The sequence below is a fragment of the Sclerotinia sclerotiorum genome, genomic scaffold (assembly GCF_000146945.2).
Source record: "Sclerotinia sclerotiorum 1980 UF-70 scaffold_7 genomic scaffold, whole genome shotgun sequence".
Taxonomy (NCBI): Eukaryota; Fungi; Ascomycota; class Leotiomycetes; order Helotiales; family Sclerotiniaceae; genus Sclerotinia; species Sclerotinia sclerotiorum.
In genome coordinates, this window is record NW_001820829.1 from 1,565,670 (window position 1) to 1,589,477 (window position 23,808).

The following is a 23,808-nucleotide window of genomic DNA, read 5'->3' on the forward strand; positions in this document are numbered from 1 at the left end:
AGAACCCAGTGTCAAACTCCCCAACTCCTCGGAGCCCCCAAGACTTACTGCTCTTGCCGTGATCGGGATATTGATTTCTGCAACATGGAGATTCCACAATATATCTTGGCATTGGGCAATTCATACCTCGATAGGGAGAAATTTTTGATCAAGTGATTCGAGCTACCCTTCAGCATGCATCCTAATAATTCTCTTTGTAAGATTATGTCCCATGCTTTTCATTTATAAAATAGTTGATACTGTAAGTGTGAGTGTGAGTAAAAGCCGAGTAAATTCTTTGTCAAATTCATAGTACTGATACTTCTTTTCATGAATAATTATCCTTTCTACCAATAATGTCATCATCAACCATCAACATCTTCGAAATCATGGATCCCATCATCCCAAACACCACTTTCCCATCTTTAGACACTGCTTATCGAAATCTCGCAGATTCACATGTGTCTAGAAGAGAATTGGACGAAAAGCAATCTGAAAATGGTTCAGAACCGCAACTGAAGACAATTAAGAAAACTTTTCCATCGGGAGAATGGAACTTCAATCATTCTACAATCCAAGAGTCTTATGCCCAGTTTGTTGCTGCCTTTACAGGACATGATGAGATTGCTATCTACACCTCATCTGATCTATCTTCAAATATCCCAACTACAGACAATCCACGAGAATGTGGCATCATCCGTGGTCACTTGACAGAAGGATCTGCAAGTGACGGAGATAGTCGCCCATCGATATCGTGGGAGTTCATTCAAGATATTCCCCATTCGACGAAATCCCTCGATTTCGCTTTACACATTACCAAAACTTTAAATTCTCATGATTCGAGAATACCATATGATATAGTAAGTATCTCAAAACGAGACGCGGTACCGCTACTAACACACACAGAAACCTTTCACAATCTTCATTACTGTGGAGGATGCATCTATCATTGACTTTTCTCTACTATACGACACATCTCTACTACCTGGCTCAGATGCTCCGCATATATTCGACGCAGCTGTTGCTTATTTACGACGTTCTTCGTCAATTGATGATGGAAAGGTAACGAACGAATCGATCCTAAACTTTCCGCCACTGATTAGGCCACCATCGTTCATTGAGGATCAAGTAAATTTGAATCTTCAAGACGAAAAAGCTCTCTTACACTCAGCTTTTGAGCGCCGGGTCGCACAATATCCAAACCGAGTTGCGTTGGATTTCCTGCAATCTCAGAATTCAGCCTCGAAACCCACTATTCGAAGAACTTTCACATACACACAACTAAATGAGATCGCTACAAGTCTGGCTGAGCATATCCTAATATCACGAGGCCAACAAGAAATTGGCAGCTCTAGAGTTGTGCCTGTTCTGCTTTCGACTTCCGCCGAACTTTATATCGCCTATTTGGCAATTTTGAAAGCAGGTCTGGCATTTTGCCCTCTTCCTATTGAGGCACCTCCCCAGAGATTGCAGGACATTCATGAAGACATAATGCCTCAAATCATTCTGGGTTCGGAGCGATATCGTCATAAGCTTTCTGCTGTTTTATCAGATTCTTTGAAATGGATCGATGTTGAATCTTTCATTTACATGCGGCTACGTGATGGCATAACCGGTCAAAATCCTCTATCATTTCGAGTGCTGGCAAGTTCTGACGAGAACGATGTGGCATATATAATGTATACTTCTGGTTCAACGGGTAAGCCAAAGGGGGTACAAATAACTCATCTTGCAGCAGCTTGCTCCATTGCATCGCATGCTATCACCTCACCATTGCCACCATCATCGGAAGGAATACCACGATGGTTTCAATTTGCGGCACCAACTTTTGACCCTTCGCTAATGGAGATATTCGTGACGTTATCAACAGGAGCCACACTTTGTTCTGCATCACGAGACCTTACCTTAACAAATTTTGAAGCTGTTGTGTCTGAATTACAGGCAACGGTTATGATGGCAACACCTAGTATGGCAGCTCTTCTCCGTCGTTCCAAGCTTACTTGGCTAAGAAGCCTGTGGACCATGGGTGAGACTGTTCTGCGGAAGAATATTGACGACTTCGCGCGTTTACCTAGTCCAGAGCAGTCATCTGAACTTTGCAATGCATATGGCCCTACAGAAGCAGCTATTAACTGCACATTAATTCCTAATTTCCATCCTGGCGACAGAGGTTCAATAATCGGGCCAGCTTTGCCAACATGCTCACTATTTGTTTTGGATACAACCGCAAATTCTGTCAAACCTGTTCCAAGAGGATTTTCTGGTGAGCTTGCCATTGGGGGACCTCAAGTCAGCATTGGGTACTTGAATCGACCAGACCAAAACGCGAAATCATTTGTGATCAGTCCTGAATTTGGGAGGCTGTATCTTACAGGAGACAAGGCTCGGATTGTGACTAATCGTAGAGGTCAATATGTCGTGGAGTTCCTCGGGCGTCTGGACACGTCCCAAGTCAAACTCAGTGGCAGAAGAGTTGATCTGGGCGAAATTGATACCGTCGTGTCAAGTTGTAAAGGGATCAAAGAGGCGGTGACAGTCTCATATAAGCGATTCGCCAATCAGGCAGGTAGCGAGGAAGCTGTTTGTTTCATTATACTTGAAGGGGACAACATCAAGGAAGATGTTGAAATGAGGTGTCGTGAAAATGCAGCCCGACTTCTTCCATCATACATGTGTCCTTCAAAGTATTTTGTCTTATCCGAGATGCCGAGATCTTTGGCTGGTAAGATTGACAGAAAAGCTCTTTCTGCTATGACGGAAAGCTTTTGGAACGAGGAAGGCTCGAAACCTGTTGTTTCGCTCCAAAATGGTGAACATATAAGCTCAATCAGTACTGATGCGCAAGACGAAGTCGAGAAACTGATTTGCCACTTATTGTTGAAGCTAGTAGAATCTGCGGCGGATTTGGATTCTAACACTAACTTGTTCTCCCTTGGCATCGACAGTTTGAAAGCTATTCGCTTTTTGCAGCTAGCTAGAGATGCAGGCATCACAGAGCTCAGTATTGCTGATGTACTTGGAGGTGCGACTCCCCTAAAGTTGAGAAACGTCATAGTGGAGCGCCGCAAAAGTTATACTGAAGATACACCTGCCCATCATGTCGTAGGCGCCCCTTCTATATCATTTGTTGATTTTGAAGCGAAGCATCTACATATCTGCAGCGAAAGTCTCGGTGTCTCTCCGAAAGATATCGCCAATATCCTGCCAACTACTGCAACGCAGTCCGGAATGCTGACAAGTTTCTTGCGAAGTTCTAAAGGGAATAGTAATAATTCAGAGTCACTGTTTATGTTGCTAAAGATTTGCTAACTTACTACTGCAGGGCATTATATACACCACTCTGTTCATCACATCAACTCATCGGTTGATGTTTCCCGACTCAAGCATTCCTGGATAACTGCTGTCAGACGACATGAATCATACAGGATGGTTTTTGTCGCCATTAATGACGTATTATCGCCGTTCGGACAATGTGTTCTGAAAGAATCATGTACCTTGTCTCTACCAAGCTGGAAGGTAGTAGCTTGTGAATCCGACGACCCCCAAATTATGAATAAGTTCATAGAATCGACATCACGTGAGGCCGAGGACGAAATAGTTTTGTATAGACCACCATATCAAATGACTCTTATCCAATCACCTACCAGAACGTTTTTCACTTTCAGCGTTTTCCACGGCATATTCGACGGTGCTTCACTACAACTCTTGTTTGATGAAGTCGACCTGGTATATCGTGGGTCGGAGATGCCCAAAAGAACCGGAATTTCTACCGCGATAAATATGCACTACGAGTCAGATGCCACACAAACAGTCGAATTTTGGTCCTCTCAATTAAAAGGATGTGACCCTGTTCCTTTCCCATCACTTACTGGCTTGAAACCAGAGACAATGACAAAGCTGCCATTTACCTCCTCAATCAAAGCGTCAATTGGTATAGATGACTTGCGTGATGGTGCCATGAACTGCTCTACCTCACCATTGAGTATTCTCCAGGCGGCTTGGGCATTGATTCTTACCACTTATAAGGATTCCATACACAGCTCAACCTTTGGAAGCGTAATTTCTGGTCGATTGGACGAAGACTCTAAAGTTTGCATGGGACCTACTTTTACCACAGTCCCAATCAATATTCCAGCTCAGTTGCTTGAGTCAGAATCAACCAGCGTTTCCTCGATATTGCATGAAATAGCCAAGATCAATGCAGAGTCCCTAGGCCACCTTCAGATACCATTGAACTCTATTGTGGCACCAAGCGGAGGATTGTACTACGATACTCTCCTGGCATTCCAGGACTTTTCAACCGGTACGAACCATTCTGAATTGTGGTCTAAGGTTGACTACCCTGCAATGGCCAACGATTTTGCTGTCATGATTGAGATCTGGCCTGAGGTAGATGGATCGCTGCGTCTCCGAGCGACGTATACAGATGAGTTCCTGCATGATGCATCTGCTACCCTGATGTTGCAGCAATTCAGTGATCTTATCAGTTTTTTCATTCATAATCCCGAGAAGCCTTACATAAATGGTCGATATGCCACTGCTCCCTCAATATACCCTCAGATCTTGTCAACCGAATTGACTGGGCCCAGCGCTCTTTTACATACCGACTTTGAACGAAACGCAAAAATGAACCCCGAAGATGTCGCACTCATCTTCATAAATAATTTTACAGCTCAAGATCCTGCAGAGCACGTCAAATGGACATTTGCTGAGCTTGATCGCAAAGCGAACCGACTTGCGTCCTATCTCGTTCAGAGATACGGTCCTTTGGAGGACAAAGTTGTCCCCTTTTCTATATACAAGTCACCGGAGCTATACGTGGCTATTCTTGGCATTCTCAAAGCTGGTGGTGCTTGGTGTCCAATTGATCCAACTTTCCCAGCATCCCGCAGACATGACTTGATTCTTAGGACAGATGCTAACATGCTCTTAGTGGCAAATGATACTGTGAATCAAGACGGTCAAGCCATACCGCAAGGAGTTTCCTTGATAGACATATCGGAGGACAAAGCGACGAATTCTACTTTCATTCTCGACGAAACCAAACCAGCAAATTTACCCATAATCAGAAGCAACTCTATGGCATACCTGATATGGACCAGTGGAACAACAGGTCTACCTAAAGGTGTGCAAGTTCAACATAGCGCCGCTGCCACAGCTATGCAATCATTAAAGGAAGCCATACCCGCGAGTCGTTCCGGTGAAGTCCGATGTCTCCAATTCTCGCAGCCAACATTTGACGTCTTCGTTCAAGATCTTTTCTACACATGGGGTCTTCGTGGAACAGTCATTGCAGCAGCCAAAGATGTAATGCTTGGTTCTTTTCCTGATCTCGCCAATATGACCAATGCTACACATGCCCATCTCACCCCTGCTTTTGCAACAATTGTGCCTCGCACGCATTGTAAAACACTCGAAGTTGTTACAATGATTGGCGAAGCCTTACCTCAGCCTGTCGCGGATGATTGGTCGCAGAACATACTTGCGTATAACACTTATGGTCCCGCTGAAGTGAGTGTCGTATCCACAGTCAAGCAATTCGGCGGTTACGAAAATTCTTTCAAGAGCACAAATGTCGGATTGCCATTGCCGTCTGTTGGCGTCTTTGTGATTAATAATGACAGATTTGTGATGAGGAATGGAGTTGGTGAACTTGCCCTGTCTGGTCCACAGGTAGCCCGTGGGTATTGGAAAGACCCGGCCAAAACCGAAGAAAGGTTTCATTGGAATGAGAGTTGTGGAGCTCATATATACATGACTGGAGACATTGTTCGTCAACTTCACGACGGAAGTCTGGAGTTCGTGGGACGCCGTGATGACTTGGTTAAGATCAACGGAATGCGGGTTGAGTTAAGTGAGATTAGTTTTGCTCTCAACCATTGCCATCCAGATACGGAACAAGCTGTTACCATGCTCATGGCCCGACCAGATCGCCCGAAAAAAGTTTTGGTGACTTTATTGTCAGCCCCAAGTATTTCTGCACATGACTTACTAATTACAAATGATCGCGCGGTCGAGGTCGCCAAAGCCGCAATGGCCGTTTCGAAGGCAAATCTCCCGGAGCATATGATCCCTAGCGTTTTCGTGGTATTAAATCGCATCCCAGTGACAGCTTCCGCCAAGATTGACCGAAAAGCATTATCTGCCGCTTACGAAGCTTTGGACCTTGAGTCATGGGAAAGCAATTTCAGCTCAACCCAAGACTCGAATTGGACAGGTGAGGAGGAACGACTTCTCCAGCATTTTGCTACATTTTTAGGAACTGAGAGCAAGACTTTCCGATCAAACAGTCGACTCGGAACGTTAGGTTTTGACTCAATTGCTGCAGTTCGTTTTACAGCGAGACTGAAGACTGTCGGCTACAAGGTTTCGGCTGCACACGTATTGCACTGTCAAACTATCGCAGATCTCTGCAATCTACTCGACAAGCCCGTATCTAAGTCAAATTGCCTTGATACCTCTCACAGATTATTTGATGTATTCCATCGCGAATGGTTCCCAAAAGTTGTGGAAACCTCTGCAATCCGTGACGAAGCATTTGTTGTTTGCCCGACATTGTCACTGCAGGAAAATCTTCTCAGTGAAACATTCCGCAATTACGAATACTATTGGAGCAATCACTTCTTCGACCTCTCTGATAATGTCGATCTTGAGCTTCTGAAGGCTGCTTGGTTTCAGGTGGCTTGTGATAACGAAGCACTTCGTGTTGGATTCTTGCCAACGGCATCTGTGTCCGCTAAAGCAAATGCCGGCTTTGGTGCATCAACATTCCTTCAATTGATATACGAGAAGCCATCTGTGGACTGGTCTGTCATTGCAGTTACGAACGAAAATTTCTCGACAAGCGCAAAGAGTTATGCACAACAAATCGCTAGGAAACATCAAACTAGTGCATTCATCAATTCGCCATGGGCTGTCGTCGTGTTTGAAAGGGATGATGTTAGGACAATGATGCTTTCAATACACCACACTATTCACGATGGACCTTCCTTAAAATTTATCATTGATGATCTTCATGAGGCATATGTCGCCCAGAAAGGACTACTCAGCAAACGACATCAAATACGAGAAGCTATTGCGATCTCATTCATGAAAAGAACCAGCCCACAAGAAGACATGGTCTTTTGGAAGAATACCCTCAAAGACTTTGTTAGTGAAGCAGATGACAGTGTGGAACAAATTGCTCAAGGAAACAAAACTCGAACCTACAATACCATATCCATTCCTCTTTCCGTTCCGATATCTAAGCTGCAAACTACAGCTCAAGAATTCCAATGCTCATCTGCTAATTCTATCCTCAGAGCTGCTTGGGCTTGCATTGTGTCGGATTTCCTCGAAACCGACCAGAAGATAGTCATTGGCGAAGTTCTGTCAGAACGTTTGGCAGCCTCTTCCCTTGAGGATATCGTCGGACCTCTAGTTTCTCTGACACCAGTTCCAATTTTCACTTCTGGTACCGCTCGAGAGATAGTAGTCAAGCATGATTCAATGAACGTCGCTGCATACAAGCACAGAGACGCCAATCCGGGAATGCTTCGTAAGCTCATTGGGAGACCTAAAAGCCAGCCACTCTATCCTGCAGTCTTTGTTTTCCATCCGCGAAGTACCGAGAGCGAACAAAGGCATGAGTTCTGGACCGAGATTGAAGATTTCTTAGGTTTGAATGTTGAACACGATCTTACATTGAATGTGGAGGAAAACGCAACTGGTGGCTTCGATCTCGTTGTATCAGTTGAATCAGGTGTACTGGATATCAGCGGGGTCGAGATTTTGACCAAGCAATTAGATGCTTTGGTCACTGCGATGATTTCATATCCTGATACCTCGATTCGAGATCTCACCAACTACTTTCCGACCGAGTTGATCGCTGTCAGCAAATCTCGCGAAATGAAATTAGACCCCATCGTCGATTTGAACAATCCTCTTTGCTGGTTTGAGCACTGGGCAGAGACACATCCCGACTGGGCAGCTGCCGAAATTGCGGACTCTATTAGCCGAAATTCGAGCATAATCCATACTTGGAGCTACTCGAGATTAAACCACGAAGCCAACCGAGTTGCTGCATTTATCTCTTCTCATGGAATTCATGGTCGCATGATCGGTATGTGTCTGGGTCGCACGCTTGTGGCCTTTGCCGTCACAGTAGGAATCTTCAAATCTGGAAACACTTATCTACCCATCGATGAAAGTTTGCCCACTGATCGAAAGGTATTTTTGTTGAAAGACAGTGATGCTGCTATATTCTTCTCCGAGGAGTCCGTTGAATTTGCTCCTGGAGGATGCCTGGCTGTCAACGTTAATCACGACCAATTCCAAACCGACAGAGATGTCACTCAGAAAGTCGAGAAGAACAAAGACTCAGTCGCTTACCTACTCTATACTTCTGGATCAACAGGTAATCCTAAGGGAGTGCTGATCAGCTGCGGCAATCTCACCTCTTTCTGCGAAGCTCAATCCGAATTCATTTGCGAGAACGTACCTACCACTCGTATTCTTGGTGGAGTTGGGAAATTCCTCGGACTAGCAAGTAGAGCTTTCGATGTCCACGTTGCTGAAATGTTCCTGGCGTGGCGACATGGTCTCTCTTGTATTACCGGAAACAAATCCATGTTGCTGGACGATTTGCCTATGGCTTTACAAGAGCTGAAAGTTACACATGCTGGCTTTGTACCATCGCTCCTGGATCAATGTGGTTTGATACCGAGCGATGTTCCCCTGTTGAAGTATTTGGGTGTGGGTGGTGAGAAGATCTCTCAGCGAACACTTGAAACGTGGGGTGACTCGAATAGTGTTACGTTGATCAATGCTTATGGTCCCACCGAAGCTACAATTGGTTGTGCCTCCTCTGCGTGTGTCAATTCGAAAGAAAATATGAGGAACGTTGGACGACCTCTGGGAGACACTGTTGCTCATGTGCTCATTCCTGGCACTCTCACTTACGCCAAGAGAGGAGTGGAGGGCGAACTTTGCCTGACAGGAAGTCTCGTCGGTATTGGCTATCATAACCGTGATACTGGCGCATTTATTGAGAATTTTCATGGCTCCAGAATGTATCGCACAGGAGATTTGGTAAGATTGATGCCCGATGATACGATAGAGATTTTCGGCCGTTCAGACGATCAAACCAAGATTCGTGGTCAGCGTCTTGAACTAGGTGAAGTTTCCGAAGCAGTACGAGCTTTGTTACCAGATGGAAGTAATGTGTCTTCTCTCATTACGAAACACCCAAAGCTTTCCAGGATGCAATTGATTTCGTTCGTTGCTAGCAGGAAAGCTACTGAAAAGGATGAGAAAGTTGAGATGTTGGACTCTTTCGAGGAAATAAACGTCAGCATTCGTGCCGGCTGTAGAGAAAGACTCCCTGCTTACATGGTTCCGGATGTGGTTATTCCAATCAACTTCTTGCCCCTCGCTGCTATGTCTGGCAAAGCAGATGTGAAGCAACTCAAGTCTATTTTTGCTTCAATACCACTAAATCAATTGTTGTCTGCCGAGAAAGGACAATTAGCTGGAACCAAAACTGTTACTGTCCGTGACTTGGACGAGCAAGAAATTGCTGTGGTTGAGATACTCAAGAGTGTGGTGCCGGCTACCTCGGCAGAGTTCAAACTCTCTACTAATATCTTCGAGATTGGTGTGGATAGCTTGGTAGCCATCAGTCTTTCGACATTGATGAGAAAGGCTGGGTACACATGCAGTGTTGCTGATGTTCTTAGTATCGGCACCGTTGAAGAATTGGCATTGTTACCACGTTCAGATAATACATCTGAACAGACAGCTAAAAACAAGGAAAATGCCCAGAAGAAACTTGCTCGTGCCGAAGCTGCGTTCAGAGAGAGCATCATGGGGAAAAAGTCCGGGATGAACGTTGAAACTGTCCGACACTGCTTACCAGTTCAAGAAGCTGTTGTTGCTCGATCTTTGAACAAGGACTCCGGTGCTTTATATATTAATCACATCACCTTTGAGCTGGCTTCTGATATCGACAAGTCGAAAGTAATTCATGCCTGGAAATCATGCGCAACTGATAACGAGATTTTGAGGACCTGCTTCTGCCAAATCAATGATGATATCTTGCAGGTTGTACTCAAAAATGACTCTTTCGATATGCCATGGGCAGAACATGTCTACACCAAATCTAGCAGACATTGCACCCCGGCCAAGATGCAAGAAGCAATCTCTTTAGACATCATGCAAAATATTGAGAACACGCCACCAATACGACTCAATTTCTTCACAGAAGGAGCTTCGAAGTCCATACTCCTGATTTCCATGCACCACGCACTCTACGATGCCGAGTCTTTGACTATCTTAATGCAAGATATTTTAATGCGCTATCAAGGTATGCCGGCACATGAGCGACCTTCGGCAGGTGCGCTTGTCGAATATGTTGCTTCCCAAGACGAACTTGCCGCGAAGAATTTTTGGGTGAAGAGATTGGGAGACTACAGCTGCCCTCCTATTCTCAGTGAGGAAGTTAATGAAGACCACATTGAAGCCCAGGTTTCCACAAGAATTTTGAAGAGCAGTTTGAGATCACTCGAAGCATTTGCATCCAGACTGCACGTTACACTTCCTTGTCTAACACAAGCTATCTTCGGCCTTGCCATGGCAAAATTGCTTTCGATCAACGACTTCGTGTTTGGTCTAGTTCTTTCCGGACGTACAGTACCTGTACCTAACATCGAGAAACTTCTTGCTCCTACGATAACTACTGTACCGCAACGAATTGATCTCCGCAAGAGTGATGCGACTGTGCTGGATATCTTAACCTCGCTCCAGAAGTTTTCAGGTCAAATGCTTCAATTCCAACATAGCTCCCCAAGATCCATTCACAAATGGGTCGAAGCCGACCGTCCTCTTTTCAACTGCCTATTTTCTTTCATCAAGACGGGAGAAGAAGAGGCGGATAATGGACTGTGGAAATTGCTCGATAGTTACATGCCCCCGGATTATCCATTTGCTGTCGAATTTGAAGCTAGGCATCCATCTAATGATCTTGTTATTCGTGCTGGATATACCTCCGAGTTTGGCTCTACATCTAAAGTCGACAACCTTCTAGAAATGATCGAGTTGCTTATTGACACTATATCCAAGAGTGACGATATCTCAATCAAGAGTCTTGGTATTCAACCTAGTCTTAACTTCTCATCGTCCTCCGAAGTATTTGATGATGGTGAAGAATTGCCCGACGAGCAGACCATCAAGATTGTCTTACTTGGGCTGGGCGACTTTGCATCAGATAATGTCTCTAGAAATAGCACTTTCTTTCGCCTTGGCATCGACTCCGTCATTGCAATTCGTTTCGCTAAGGAATTGAGAAGCGCCGGACTCGAAGTTTCATCTTCGGATATTGGAAGGTACCCAAGCATTGCAGCTTTAGCTCGAGCTATTGCTAGCAAGAGCAAGATCCAATCTACTGTAAAGCCTATTGAAGTCAAGACATCGAGTTTGTTAGACCAACATGGAGCGAGCATCCCGTTGTTGACAGAGGATGACAAGATCACCGATGTCTATGCTTCTACACCTCTCCAAACTGGCATCTTGACTCAAACAGTTGCGACTGGTGGAAAGCTTTATCTTCATCATCCCGCTGTCAAGCTATCTGCAAATGTTGACATCGAGCGTCTGAAGAAAGCATGGGCTTCAGTGATTGAATCTCATGATATTCTTCGAACCACGTTTCATTATTTCGAGGGATCCGCCAATCCATGGTTGGCCGCTGTACATGAGAATCCAAACATTCAATGGGTGGAAGAGCAAGCATCTGGATGGATAGACAAAAGCATAGAGAAAATTGTCGAAAATACCAGTTTCCCCACTCCCGACTCTTTTTCCAGTACCCCACTCAAAGTAACAATTTTACGCTCGTCTTTCATGAAGGTACTAGTCATTTCAATTCATCACAGTCTATATGATGGGTGGTCTTTACCCCTCATTTTCGATTCTTTGTCAACAGCATACTCACAAGGTATTTCGAAACCCATGACTCCTTTCTCTGATGCTGCAAAACTCATCAACGAGCGACAAGGAAAGAGTGTCGAGTTTTGGTTGAACAGACTGGACAATTACCAAAGCATTCCCATACCTTCTTCCATCAATCCAACACAAACCACTTCGTTTGCCACAACAACCATACAAATGCCCGTTTCTGAGATCCTTCAGCGCTGCCAAGAGATGAACATAAATCTGCAATCCGCTGCTCTACTTGCATACGCCAAAACTCTCTTCTGTTTCGTAAAGCGCCGTGACATCGTTTTCGGCCATGTCGTCTCTGGACGTTCCCTGCCGCTTCCTGATGTTGAAAAAGTCCTTGGTCCACTTTTCAACACCGTTCCTTTCCGCATTGCGCTTGACAATCCTTTACTTGGAAACCAGGACTATGCTAGCCAAATTCAAGATGTGGTTGTCCAGGGACAGGAAAATCAACACGCTTCTCTACCAACTATTCAGAGGTTCTGGCGCCAGAAGAATATTTTCACAGACGGTGCTTTGTTAGATGCATTATTCGTGTTTCAAAAGGTCGGAGAGAGAGATGGGCAGCAAGGTGAGAAGCTCTGGACCTTGATGGATATGGAAGATAGTCGTGACACTACTGAGTATGGATTGAATGTTGAGATTGAGCAAGGAACGGATAAGGTAATCATTAGTGCTGGTTCTCCTGCTGGGCGTATCAATACTGAGGATCTTGGCTTGATCTGTAGCACCTTTCGTCATGCCTTGAGAGATATTCTTGAAAACCCCAAGAGAAGTGTTGTTGCTTATCCTGAGCAGTTACACGATTTACCACTCGAGAGCACACCTAAGAGCAAGACAGAAATTTCAGAGGATCATAGCGATGTCGCGAATGCGCCCATGCTTGAAGTTGTTCGTGCAGCTCTAGCGGAGGTGGCAAATTTACCTACAGAATCTGTGGCGTTACAAACTAGCATCTTCTCCCTAGGTGTCGACTCAATTGCTGCAATTCGTGTAGCATCTATCTGCCGCAGACGTGATGTACCGATAAGCGTTGCCGATATCCTCCAAGGAAATTCTCTTGGTGGTATCGTCCGAATTCTCGTTGCAAAGTCGAAAACCAACACTCAACAGCAAGATGAGAGGAAAGAGCTTCTATCTTCCGAATCCAAAGCGAATGCACTTTCATTGCTCAAGTACCCCGAGCATACAGTGGAGGAAATCCTACCTGTGATTGCAGGCCAGGAATATCATCTGGCCAGTTGGCTTAAATCTGGGAGAACTTTCTATGAACCCACCTGGGCTTTCCAAGCTTGTGAGAAGATTGATGCGACTCGGTTGAGTACTGTGTGGAAGGATCTTCAATTAAGACATCCAATTTTAAGAACGGTATTTACCGCTCCGACGTCTGAATTCTCCTATCAGATTGTATTGAAACCAGAGGTCATTAACGATGAAACATTCACCATTCTTCCAACCCAATCAACAAATGAAGATCTGGTCTCGGCTGTCAAACGTCAAGTCTATCACTGGGCTCAACATCCCGCCACGCTTTTCACCCCACCCATCAGCCTTTGTCTTGTACAGACCAAAGCAGCAGATGCAGTGTTGTTCAAAATTCATCATTCTTTATACGATGCGTGGAGTATGACTGCTCTCATCAAGGAATTTTGTGCTCTTTATACCCAACCTGAATCAGTCTTGCCTGCCACACCCGATTTTGTTTCGTTCGTCAAATACACTTATTCATCCCTCTCAACACCATCTGCACTCGCCGAGCAAAAGTCATACTGGAATTCTGCATTGAGATCTGCACAACGGACAATTCTCACTCCGGTTACTGAGGACAAGGAAAATGAACAAGACATGACCCAAACATTCGTCTGGATCAAACGCGCCATTCCCCATCTCAGCAGTCTACACACTCTAGCCCGTGCAAATGGTACAAGTGTCAATACAATTATAATGTTAGCATTTTCGCGCGCTCTCGCAAGAATAACGGGAACGACAAATCCTACATTTGGGTTCTTCCAGGTGGGACGCTCGAGTAGTTTTGAAGGTGCGGAAACGGTATTGGCGCCAACGGTTAATTTGCTGCCTGTTTCAATTGCTGCTTCAGCAGGACGAGAGAAGCAAATACTGGAAACTATTCAGAGGGACATGAGTAAGCGGGTGGCATGGGAGCAAAGTCGCTTGATGGATGTGGTGACTTGGGCACGAGGTGTCGACACGGAAGAAGAGCTAGAACCGCTGTTTAATGCAAGTTTGAACTTGCTTTTCCATAAACCAGGCGAGGACTCCATCATTGCAAAGGAATCTAAAGAGCTGTTGAAGCCGCTTAATATTGGTGTGCCGACGGACTTTGCACCAGACAGAAGGATTGAGGGGGAGACAACGGTGCAGAATATAGATACAAAGTACTTGGCAAAGAGAAATTTGTTTGTAGATGTTGGAGAAGGAGATAATGATTGTGTGGATTTTGGTGTTAAGGTTGATAAGGTTCTTATGGGAGAAGTTGAGGTGAAAAGCTTCGTGAATGGGGTAGTGAGGGAGTTGGAAGAAATTAGAGAGGCCTTGGCGAATGGGGAGTAGTTTGTTTATATCATTTTTCTTAACGTGTTTCCGTACCGAGATACGACTGTTTTTAAGTCTTAATTTGTGTATTTTGTTTTTAATGTATATAAAAAGCTTATTTCAGTTAAAAATTACCAAGTTTCATTTTCGTTGTTAGAAGATATAATTCGCACGTGCTCCACCTCAAAGAGAGCTAGTCCCCACTAGTGCTCGAGCAGTTCTAAACTCTTCTTTCTGTAAAACCTTCACTCCTCAGTTCATATAATACAATATGAATATCTTCAATTTCTATCTTTATACTTCCCACCATCCCGCTGTACAAGGTCATTTATTTCATATTTATACTAATAAAAAATAACATTCGAGCAAAGACAGAGGTTGAGGTGCAAGTTCGGGTTCGGGTTCGTTTCGTTTCGGAGAACGATCGGAGAAGCCCAGTACAGAAGAATTCCGAATTTGAAGACTCGGCAACTTTCCGGCGTTGCCGATTCTCATGCCGAGTTTCTCCCTCCACCGTGCAAACAACTAAGATCTTACAAACAAGTCGAGAACAGAATAACTCCTAGCATATTGTTACACAGCGCATTAATATCTTGATACCTTTCTCAGTCGTTGGAAGGCTTTATAGTCGGGCAGCATTCACGATGCAAATTTCTTATTGAATGGAGGAGAAATTACGAGAAATGATATAGTGCACTGCTGATCTAAGAACTCTGCTCTTTGCTACATGTTCTATTTTCATGAGGTTTCTTGCTCTTGTATCACAAGATGGAAAGTTCTCCGTCAGTTCGATATGTAAAACATGTGTATCGGATATTTATCGCATTCTAGCTGTCTTGCTGCATGTGTTAGGCGTTTTATGCGGCAATTCTTATTTGACGCCTCCGATCATGCTGTCGAGTGAGTAGTCATTGATCTCTGAGCTAGTTCGTTTATTGTTTGAGTAGGCGTCATACGTTCTACATATGTCGATGTATATGGTGCATTCACGCTCACTCTCCACGAAAACTCCGTTGATACTCTCAGGAGCTGGTCGCATTTGTTGGTGTGCAGCTCATATAGAGATTTACAGTGACTACGAAGTATATCTAGTTCTATCGTCTATAAGTATACTGAAGCATCAAACTTTCATAAATTTTATTCAACCAGTCTCTGTACTAACAGAACCCCCTACATACTTGATTTGAATATCATAACCTACGGTTACACTTTACAAAATGGCGTCAAAGGTCTGAAATTCAACAATCTACCTAAGCCACAACTGACACATTGTACAGATCGGTTCTCTCGAAAGGCCTGTTTACACTTTAGCCGAAGGTATTTTCTCCACGGGTTTTTACCGAATATTATGTATGATATTAACCTTTCTTAGGAGTACCAATTGCCGACCCAACTACTTCCGTACGATTAAACACGTTCGGCTTAGGGGGTCTTATGCTATCGCAAGACACACAACTAATCGAAACACTTGCACACTTTGCTCGAGAAAGAATCCCAGAGAGGCATGTATTGCAAAGGCCTTTGAAGATATCCACTAACACATTGCAGAGTAGTCCATGCCCAAGCAGCCGGCGCTTTCGGCGAGTTTGAAGTTACTCACGACATCTCAGACTTGACTTCAGCAGCCTTCTTGAATGGCATTGGGAAGAAAACCCCTTGTATAGTGCGCATATCTACTGTAGGAGGGGAGAAAGGCTGTCCAGATGTGGTACGAGATGTACGAGGATATGCCATGAAGTTTTACACCGAGGAAGGAAACCAAGATTTCGTCTTTAACAATACTCCTGTGTTCTTCATTCGCGACCCTATCAAATTCCCCTCTCTGAATCGATCTCACAAACGTCACCCGCAAACCAATGTTCCGGATGCTGACATGTTCTGGGACTTCCACAATAATAACCCGGAAGGAACTCATCAAATCATGTATCTCTTTTCAGATCGAGGGACTCCTGCTTCTCTACGAAATTTGAACGCGTACAGCGGCCATACTTACAAATTTACCAAGCAAGATGGTACGTTCAAGTATGTACGATTTCATTTCATTTCGAACCAGGGAGTGAAAAGCAATACAGCTGCTGCTGCAGAGAAACTCTCAGGTGTGAATCCGGATCATCATAAGTTGGATCTTTTCAATGCCATTGAGCGTGGAGATTTTCCTGGCTGGACAGCAAGTGTTCAAGTGATGGACCCCAAAGATGCAGAATCTTTTCGTTGGAATGTGTTTGATATGACCAAAGTCTGGCCACACAGTGATGTTCCTTTGAGGCCCTTTGGTAAAATGACCCTGAACAGGAATGTAAGGTAGTCTCATCCACTTACTACTCTCCTTCCACTAATCCGTGTAGCCAAACAATTTCTTCGCAGATATCGAACAAGCCGCTTTCTCGCCTTCGAATATGGTTCCAGGTATTGCCCCATCCGCAGATCCAGGTAAGTACCCGCTCGTATCTTTACATATAAACATCGCTAACCACCCCTACCTTTGACAGTGCTTCAAGCCCGACTTTTCTCATATCCAGACGCCGCCCGTTACCGTCTCGGCACAAATTATCAGCAACTTCGGTCGAACGCTCCTCATTGTCCTGTCTACACACCATACCAACGTGATGGCCTTTCTTCTATCAACGGTAACTATGGCCCAGACCCAAACTATATTCGATCAAGTTTTGTTCCCCTTGCTCCTGCGAGTAGGAATATTCAGGCTGTACATGATATTCAACATGAAGTTTGGAGCGGAAAGGTAACAGCGTTCACGAGTGAAGTTGAGGACGATGATTTTGTACAGCCGAGAAACTTTTGGAAAGGTGTTTTGGGAAAAGAGAAAGGTCAGCAGGAAGATTTGGTAAGCAATGTTGCGGGGAATTTGATCAATGTTAAGGAGGAAAGGATATGGAGAAAGGCAATTGGTAAGACTTGTTTTCCCCTTGTATGGTTAGTGGCTACGAGGGCGTGTGTGACTGACTTCTGTCGCAGAGATATTTCGGAGGGTCGATAAAGATTTGGCGATTAGAATAGAGAGAAGAATGGCGGACTTGTCGGCGTTATGAGGATTGAAATGGCTAGCATTATATTTGATAACATGATATTGTCGAAACACATCGGGCGCTTTGTCGAAGCGGTTAGGTGGGCTAAATAAAGCAATTGAGGAATATCATTCTATTATATTCAGATGAGCAGAAGGATCTTATTAATTTTTGTTGTGCGGGTTTTTGATGTTTGAACGGACGGATATAGTACCTATCTAAAAATAAATAGACTTTGACTTTCTCATGAAATCCAGTTGGCAAGCGGAATATACTTGGCCTTACATACCTCATTTGGATTTATGGGCACCAATAGAGCATTGGTATGAAATCACTTAACGACTGTGAAAGTAAAATAGCAGCTTAGGTCTGATCAGAGTTGTGTAAAGTCCTGAAGAGGTAAGAACGAATATCCCTAATCGCCTTCCACTTCGAAAATTTCTGAGCATCACCCTCCCTTAGAACTGTTCCCATAACGCGTACCTCTCAACATTTCTCTCTCTCTCTCTCCCCCCAGAAAAGCCGTCCCATGATTTCTCTTTTCGTCTGCTTTCTATAACACTAAAACACTATATCAATTCTTTAGTATTCAAGTATTTGCCACAAAATGGACGCATTGGAGTGGAGCTGCTCGAACCTTGCGGTAAGAAACAAAGAGCCTATCGTCACTGTGAGAGAAATCCTACAAGATTCGGAGTGAGTACCACTACTTTGCTAATATTCAATACCGCCTATTTTGATAAGATGAGTTTACTAAGATGTTTCAACATAATAGTGTCGAAGAGCAAACAGCAGAGCCATCCTCCTCCCACAGTCCCCGCAAACGCAGTCATTGCGAAGTAGAGAAAAACTCATATTTTACTCCATCAATTCGGTAATTTTCCAAACAAGATTGAAGCATTGAAGTACAGATTTCACATTGCTTATACTTTCTACCAGAAAGCTAAGTAGCGAGAAAGAGCAAATATCGCCAGCAAAGCGCCATCGCAGTGGTCGAGACCTAGGATTGCTTGATTTACAATCAGAGCATAGTCTTAACAGCAGAGGAACTGTTCTTGTGGAATCGTGGGTGCAATGGGGAGATTAGTTGCATATCAAGCTGATTGTCATACAGAGAGGCTATCACTACCACATCAAAAAAGGGCAAAGAAAGAATCCCTGATACGGCCAGCTTTGGTAGAAGATTTGGTAGTTCAGAGCTGGCACAACCGTAAGTATTTCAAAGTAGCAGTGCTCTGACTAATGCTGATGTGGATACCAGAGAATTATCAATATCCCCAGCATCTCCATCCAAGTACAGCAAGTTAGAATCCTCTACAACTGTTCTTGAGAATTCCAAATCACATAACTTTCCGAACACCCCTGAACTATTTCAGTCTAAAACCCACAATCTCGAAAAATCTTACAAGAGTGTCTCCCACGGCACTTCCCAAGGTCCTAGTTCTAAAGTCCGGGGACCAGAAAATAAGTGCGGAGATATTCCCAACGATAAGGAAGCCGAGAATGACTACGAATTTATCTCCAACACATTCGAGTCCCTTCATCCCCTCGTCGAAGATTGGATTAACCAACAAAGGTCTCAACTCGATACTGTCACTGAAAGAATCAATCGAATTTTGGGTTGCTTACTTCAAGGCGAAAGACTGCAACAGGAAGATCCCACTATTGAAATGACTTCTCAACTGAAAGACCTGATCGATGAGATCACAAATGAAATCACAACAGATTCGAGTATCAATGATTCCAAACCTAGACAGCGCTACTGTCAACAACAAAGACATTTCGTCAATCAACTTCGAGCAGTATTTATGACAACCGACGCTTATCTGTGTTTGAAGGAACTTGTCAAACTTGCCGATATCAGATCGACTATGATCGGTTTGGCTGAGAAAGAAGTCGAATTTATCGATACTATTGAGCAACTAAACACTTCCCATAGGAAGGCAATGAAGGAATTGCACATGCTCAAGCCGAAAGACACAATTGAATACTCAACGAACCATCGTGAGTATACAAATCTTTCGAAGATGATCATGGCTTTGAAGGAAGAAATGTCGGGTTTCTATAAATATTAGTGGAGGTAGAACATAGTCTGGTAAGCAACAGAATGAATTAAACTGGAGTTATTGGGCTATTTTCATCAATATATTTACGCCTACGTGTTCCAGCTTTTGAAGTTGGACTAACATGTGGGAATGCTTCTATAGCTGACAACATCATTTTTTACTCTGCAGAATATAGAGCTTTGTTTTAAGCTCTTTTTTTCTTCCAATTAGGGAGGCTTTGTACAATGGCCAGCTAGAAAAGATTAGTTGCCCAATAACATAAATAGAAATTCAAATTTTATCATGTACTGTGCGCTGGTAGGAATTTTGCAATGTGCACGGTTACTTGGTATTTCATTTTTCATACTGTGGTAAGAACACTGGCATTCTTATACCACGTCAAAAGGGGATTCTCCCCATTCTTGGTCTCCGTCTGTCCCACATAAGCCCATCGGTTCAGAAACTCTTCATGTGATAAAACTTGTGTAAATTTCCCTGTGATGGCTCTGTATACATTATCCATGACCGCAAAATCAGTAGGGAACAATATGTCGAAATATCCTTGATGTACCTATCTCGTATTAGCCCAAGAAGCAGAAAAGGAGAAAGGCGAAAGGAATAGTTAAGCTCACAAAGGGCGTCGACACAGGAACCGTTCTCCTTTTATACCTCGTCTGCACAACTGGCGCATTGACTCCCTTGATTGTATCCGGCAGCGAATGAAAATCACTCGTCACCAACCTATGCGCCGGGAAATACTTGGCCAATATATCGAAAAATTGCATAAGTCTCGTAGGTATATATTCTGGCTGACTGAGATTCGGAGCGAATGGCATGCTATTTCTCAACGATCTTATTAATTTGTTCTGTGGAAGTGGGTGTGGATATTTTCCATTCGTAGCAGCATGTCGTACGCGGAGGAAACGGGATGCTATGGGGTCGATAGTGGGTGTGTAGAACTCGTAAAATTCGCCAGTGTTGGATATCAGGACGGTGCCTTGGAGAGGTTCTTCCGTGACAGGGTCATATCGTATGGAGTCATGCGCAAAGTTGTCGAAAACTTCCATGGCTAGGAAGAAACACGGCGACGGTACTATCTGGTTCCATTCAAAAACTGATTTATTGATGATTTCAACTTTAGATAAATGTCCTCGAGAATTGGCGTTCCTCAAGAGATGTGATTTTTGTAAAGATGCGAGATTGCTCGATATCTCAATGATCTTGAACTTTGTGCGGGCATAAACCTCAGGTTCTGTGAGGCGAATATAGTCGAGGATATTGAGCATGAGGGTGCCGTTTCCGGCTCCCATTTCGTAGATTATGAGATCGTGGTATGGGTATTGCCATATTTTGTAATTGTTGACCAAGTACCGGGCTATAGCTTCGCCATAGTAGGGTCTGAAGAGCTCCGTTGGTGTATGCCATAGTTGACGAGTCTCGTTGGGAGATTTAAGATCCAACTCGTCCTCAAACTCGGTGTACCGTTGACCCAGGAGACGGTGGAAAGCTGGTTCGTCTTCGAGGGAGTTGAAATCGAAAGGCTCGCCAGGAGTGAAAATTACGACTTGTTTGGAGAAATAACCATAAGAAGGATTGTACAAACTATCTGCATAGCATGTCAGGAAGGTTGGCTATATGACAAAGAGTGGTTTGTGGATACCTTCGATAAAATCTCGCGTCAGCATCTTTACACGTCTAGGTCTTTCCCTCCTCCCTCTGAGCTGATCTGCTGTAACCATGGGATATTTATTAAACTCCTCCATCATATCTACAGGAAACAAGTCTGTTCTCTGCTGCCAATGGCTTTCATTCTTGCTCGTCTCCTTCACCCCTCTGCCCCTCCTGCTGGTGCTCGACAAATATCTCAACTGCGTACCGTGCCCATTCCAAGCTCGAGGAGATAAAGAGGAATACGATCGTAAGACCCGACAATTCTTATGTCGAAATAGCTGCCGAAACAGTTGTGCCACAAATGGAGAGTCCATAGACAAAAGAGTTTGATTCCTCCTGTGTGTTTCTTGGGGAACCTCTTGTCGCAATGTCAAGTTCTGGTGGGTCCAAGCTTCTTTCCACACAAAGTTTTGCAAGGATATTTATTATTGCGAGAGTCGAGCTGTGAAAATCACGACATCAGCAAAATGTTGGAACCAATTGTCCATAATTGAAATGATGATGAAAACACGATGATAAGATGTCTATGAGCAATCATCCCAAGGCATATGGAACTGCGGCAATTGCAGTTGCATTCGTCGCAGGAGTTCTGTTGACATTGGGTTTCAAGGATTTATATCCAGATTTAGAACGAAGATATCAAAGACGGCCAAAGGGCAAGGGAATTGGAATTATTGCATCGGATTCTTCATCATCTGATCTGAGGCTAGTAGGGTCTAATCTTCATCCATTAAAACTAGAAGATCGAACTCGGAAATCAATCCTGGGATTACCAAAACCTCTAATCCCAGAAGGAATAGAAGGATGCATTGGGAACACTCCGTTATTCAAGATTAAGAGTCTTTCCGACGCAACAGGATGTACCATTCTTGCCAAAGCTGAATTTCTCAATGGAGGTGGTGGAAGTCCTAAAGATAGAGTAGCGTTGAATATGATCACGATGGCAGAAGAGGAAGGATTCTTGAAGCCTGGTAGAGGAGATACTATTTATGAAGGCACTGTTGGATCAACCGGTATCTCACTTGCGACTTTAGCACGTGCTAGAGGTTACAAAGCATATATCTGCATGCCCAATGATCAGAGCACAGAAAAATCAGATCTTCTTCATCACCTTGGTGCCACAGTTGAAAGAGTCACTCCTGCACCAATCACTTCTACAGAGCATTTCGTCAACCTGGCAAGGAGAAGAGCGAAGGAGCATACAGCGTCCAAAATGGATTCTAGTAGAGGCTTCTTTGCCGATCAATTCGAATCCGCTGCAAATTATCGAGCACATTTTCAATCTACCGGACCTGAGATTTATGCCCAGACAGGAGGTGATGTGAGCAACTAAAACTTCAGAAATTTTACATAATTTTAACTGATGACATTCAGATTGATGCTTTTGTGGCCGGAGCTGGTACAGGAGGAACCATCTCAGGAGTGGCCCTCTATTTGAAACAAGAGCAACTCATGGGACAAGACTTAAAAGTCGTACTCGCCGACCCAGAGGGAAGTGGTCTTTACAATAAAGTAAAACACGGCGTGATGTTCTCTCCAACCGAGAAAGAAGGCACGAGACGTCGGCAGCAAGTTGATACTATCGTTGAAGGGATTGGAGTCAACCGCTTGACACAAAACTTCGAAGCTGGACGAGAAATTATCGATGACGCCGTCAAGGTGACAGACTTGCAGGCACTTAAAATGGCGAGGTGGCTAGTGGAAAAGGATGGAATCTTTGTGGGAAGTAGCAGCGCTGTCAATTGCGTGGCAGCTGTCGCAACTGCGTTGGAATTAGAAAAGGGAAGTACGGTGGTCACTATTCTTTGTGACAGCGGAACGAGGCATTTGAGTAAATTTTGGAAGAAGGTTGGGGAATTGGGATTGGAAGAGGAACATGATAACCAAGTCTTGGTGGCTCATTTAGGCCTTCAATCTGCAGGAAAGTAAAAATGGTGACAAGCTCACCAAGCCTCAAACCTCAGCAAGTAATTGTGTGGTAAATAGTTTCCTCGGGTCACAAAATGACATTCGTACAATTCTCAACTTAGGTCAACGTGACCTGTCTACTTCCACTTCTGTGAGTTGGCGTTGCTTCATATGACAAACACATTTTGTTGCTCGGTTCTTTCTCACACAAGTTCCTTCATTGTGAAGCCCCAAATAATCTGCTTAGTGGCCTTCCTCCTGGGTAGGTGAGATGACACCCATTGCTTCAATCGTCGTTTGATATTCTATATGGGAATTTGGGAGTCAACTGAAACAGTGTCATTTTTTGACATCGCATCATTTCCTTTAATATGGCCATCGTTTAGAAGCAAAGTGTTCAGATGTCTCATGTTTGACTTAGGCAATCGATCGTTGTATTCTGCAACTCATAAGTAATTTCATTTCAATCAAAACGGCACTGAGTATAAGTTTGATTATTGAATCATATGATAGTGCTAGCCATACGTTTACTCACTACTTCCTAGGCCTGATAAGAGAATAGCTAAGTGTTTGCTCTAGTTCAACGCTCAAGGACTATCTGTCATCGAGACACAAGAAACTAGCTAATCTCCTAGGGCAATGGCTGGGATTCT

The 23,808-nt window shown here is 44.0% G+C and overlaps 5 protein-coding genes across 5 annotated transcripts; 4 read left to right on the plus strand and 1 right to left on the minus strand.

Annotated features, from left to right (window-relative positions):
* Positions 1-335: 335 nt before the first annotated feature.
* SS1G_06185 (hypothetical protein) lies at positions 336-14,526 on the plus strand (the record flags this gene model as incomplete). Its single annotated transcript, XM_001593213.1, has 4 exons — positions 336-839; positions 886-2,701; positions 2,867-3,001; positions 3,302-14,526. The coding sequence occupies 4 exons, from the start codon at positions 336-338 to the stop codon at positions 14,524-14,526; spliced, it is 13,680 nt and encodes a 4,559-aa protein (XP_001593263.1).
* Positions 14,527-15,248: 722 nt separating this feature from the next.
* Positions 15,249-17,555, plus strand: SS1G_06186 (hypothetical protein; the record flags this gene model as incomplete). The annotated part of the gene is made up of 6 exons (XM_001593214.1): positions 15,249-15,290; positions 15,786-15,825; positions 16,062-16,804; positions 16,854-16,938; positions 16,998-17,414; positions 17,482-17,555. 6 exons carry the CDS (start codon positions 15,249-15,251, stop codon positions 17,553-17,555), a joined length of 1,401 nt encoding a protein of 466 aa, XP_001593264.1.
* A 583-nt stretch (positions 17,556-18,138) lies between these two features.
* Positions 18,139-19,606, plus strand: SS1G_06187 (predicted protein; the record flags this gene model as incomplete). Its single annotated transcript, XM_001593215.1, has 4 exons — positions 18,139-18,227; positions 18,307-18,405; positions 18,646-18,741; positions 18,793-19,606. The coding sequence occupies 4 exons, from the start codon at positions 18,139-18,141 to the stop codon at positions 19,604-19,606; spliced, it is 1,098 nt and encodes a 365-aa protein (XP_001593265.1).
* A 331-nt stretch (positions 19,607-19,937) lies between these two features.
* Positions 19,938-21,261, minus strand: SS1G_06188 (hypothetical protein; the record flags this gene model as incomplete). The annotated part of the gene is made up of 3 exons (XM_001593216.1): positions 19,938-20,147; positions 20,209-21,182; positions 21,237-21,261. The coding sequence occupies 3 exons, from the start codon at positions 21,259-21,261 to the stop codon at positions 19,938-19,940; spliced, it is 1,209 nt and encodes a 402-aa protein (XP_001593266.1).
* Positions 21,262-21,767: 506 nt separating this feature from the next.
* Positions 21,768-23,176, plus strand: SS1G_06189 (hypothetical protein; the record flags this gene model as incomplete). The annotated part of the gene is made up of 2 exons (XM_001593217.1): positions 21,768-22,568; positions 22,622-23,176. The coding sequence occupies 2 exons, from the start codon at positions 21,768-21,770 to the stop codon at positions 23,174-23,176; spliced, it is 1,356 nt and encodes a 451-aa protein (XP_001593267.1).
* Between the last annotated feature and the right edge of the window lie 632 nt (positions 23,177-23,808).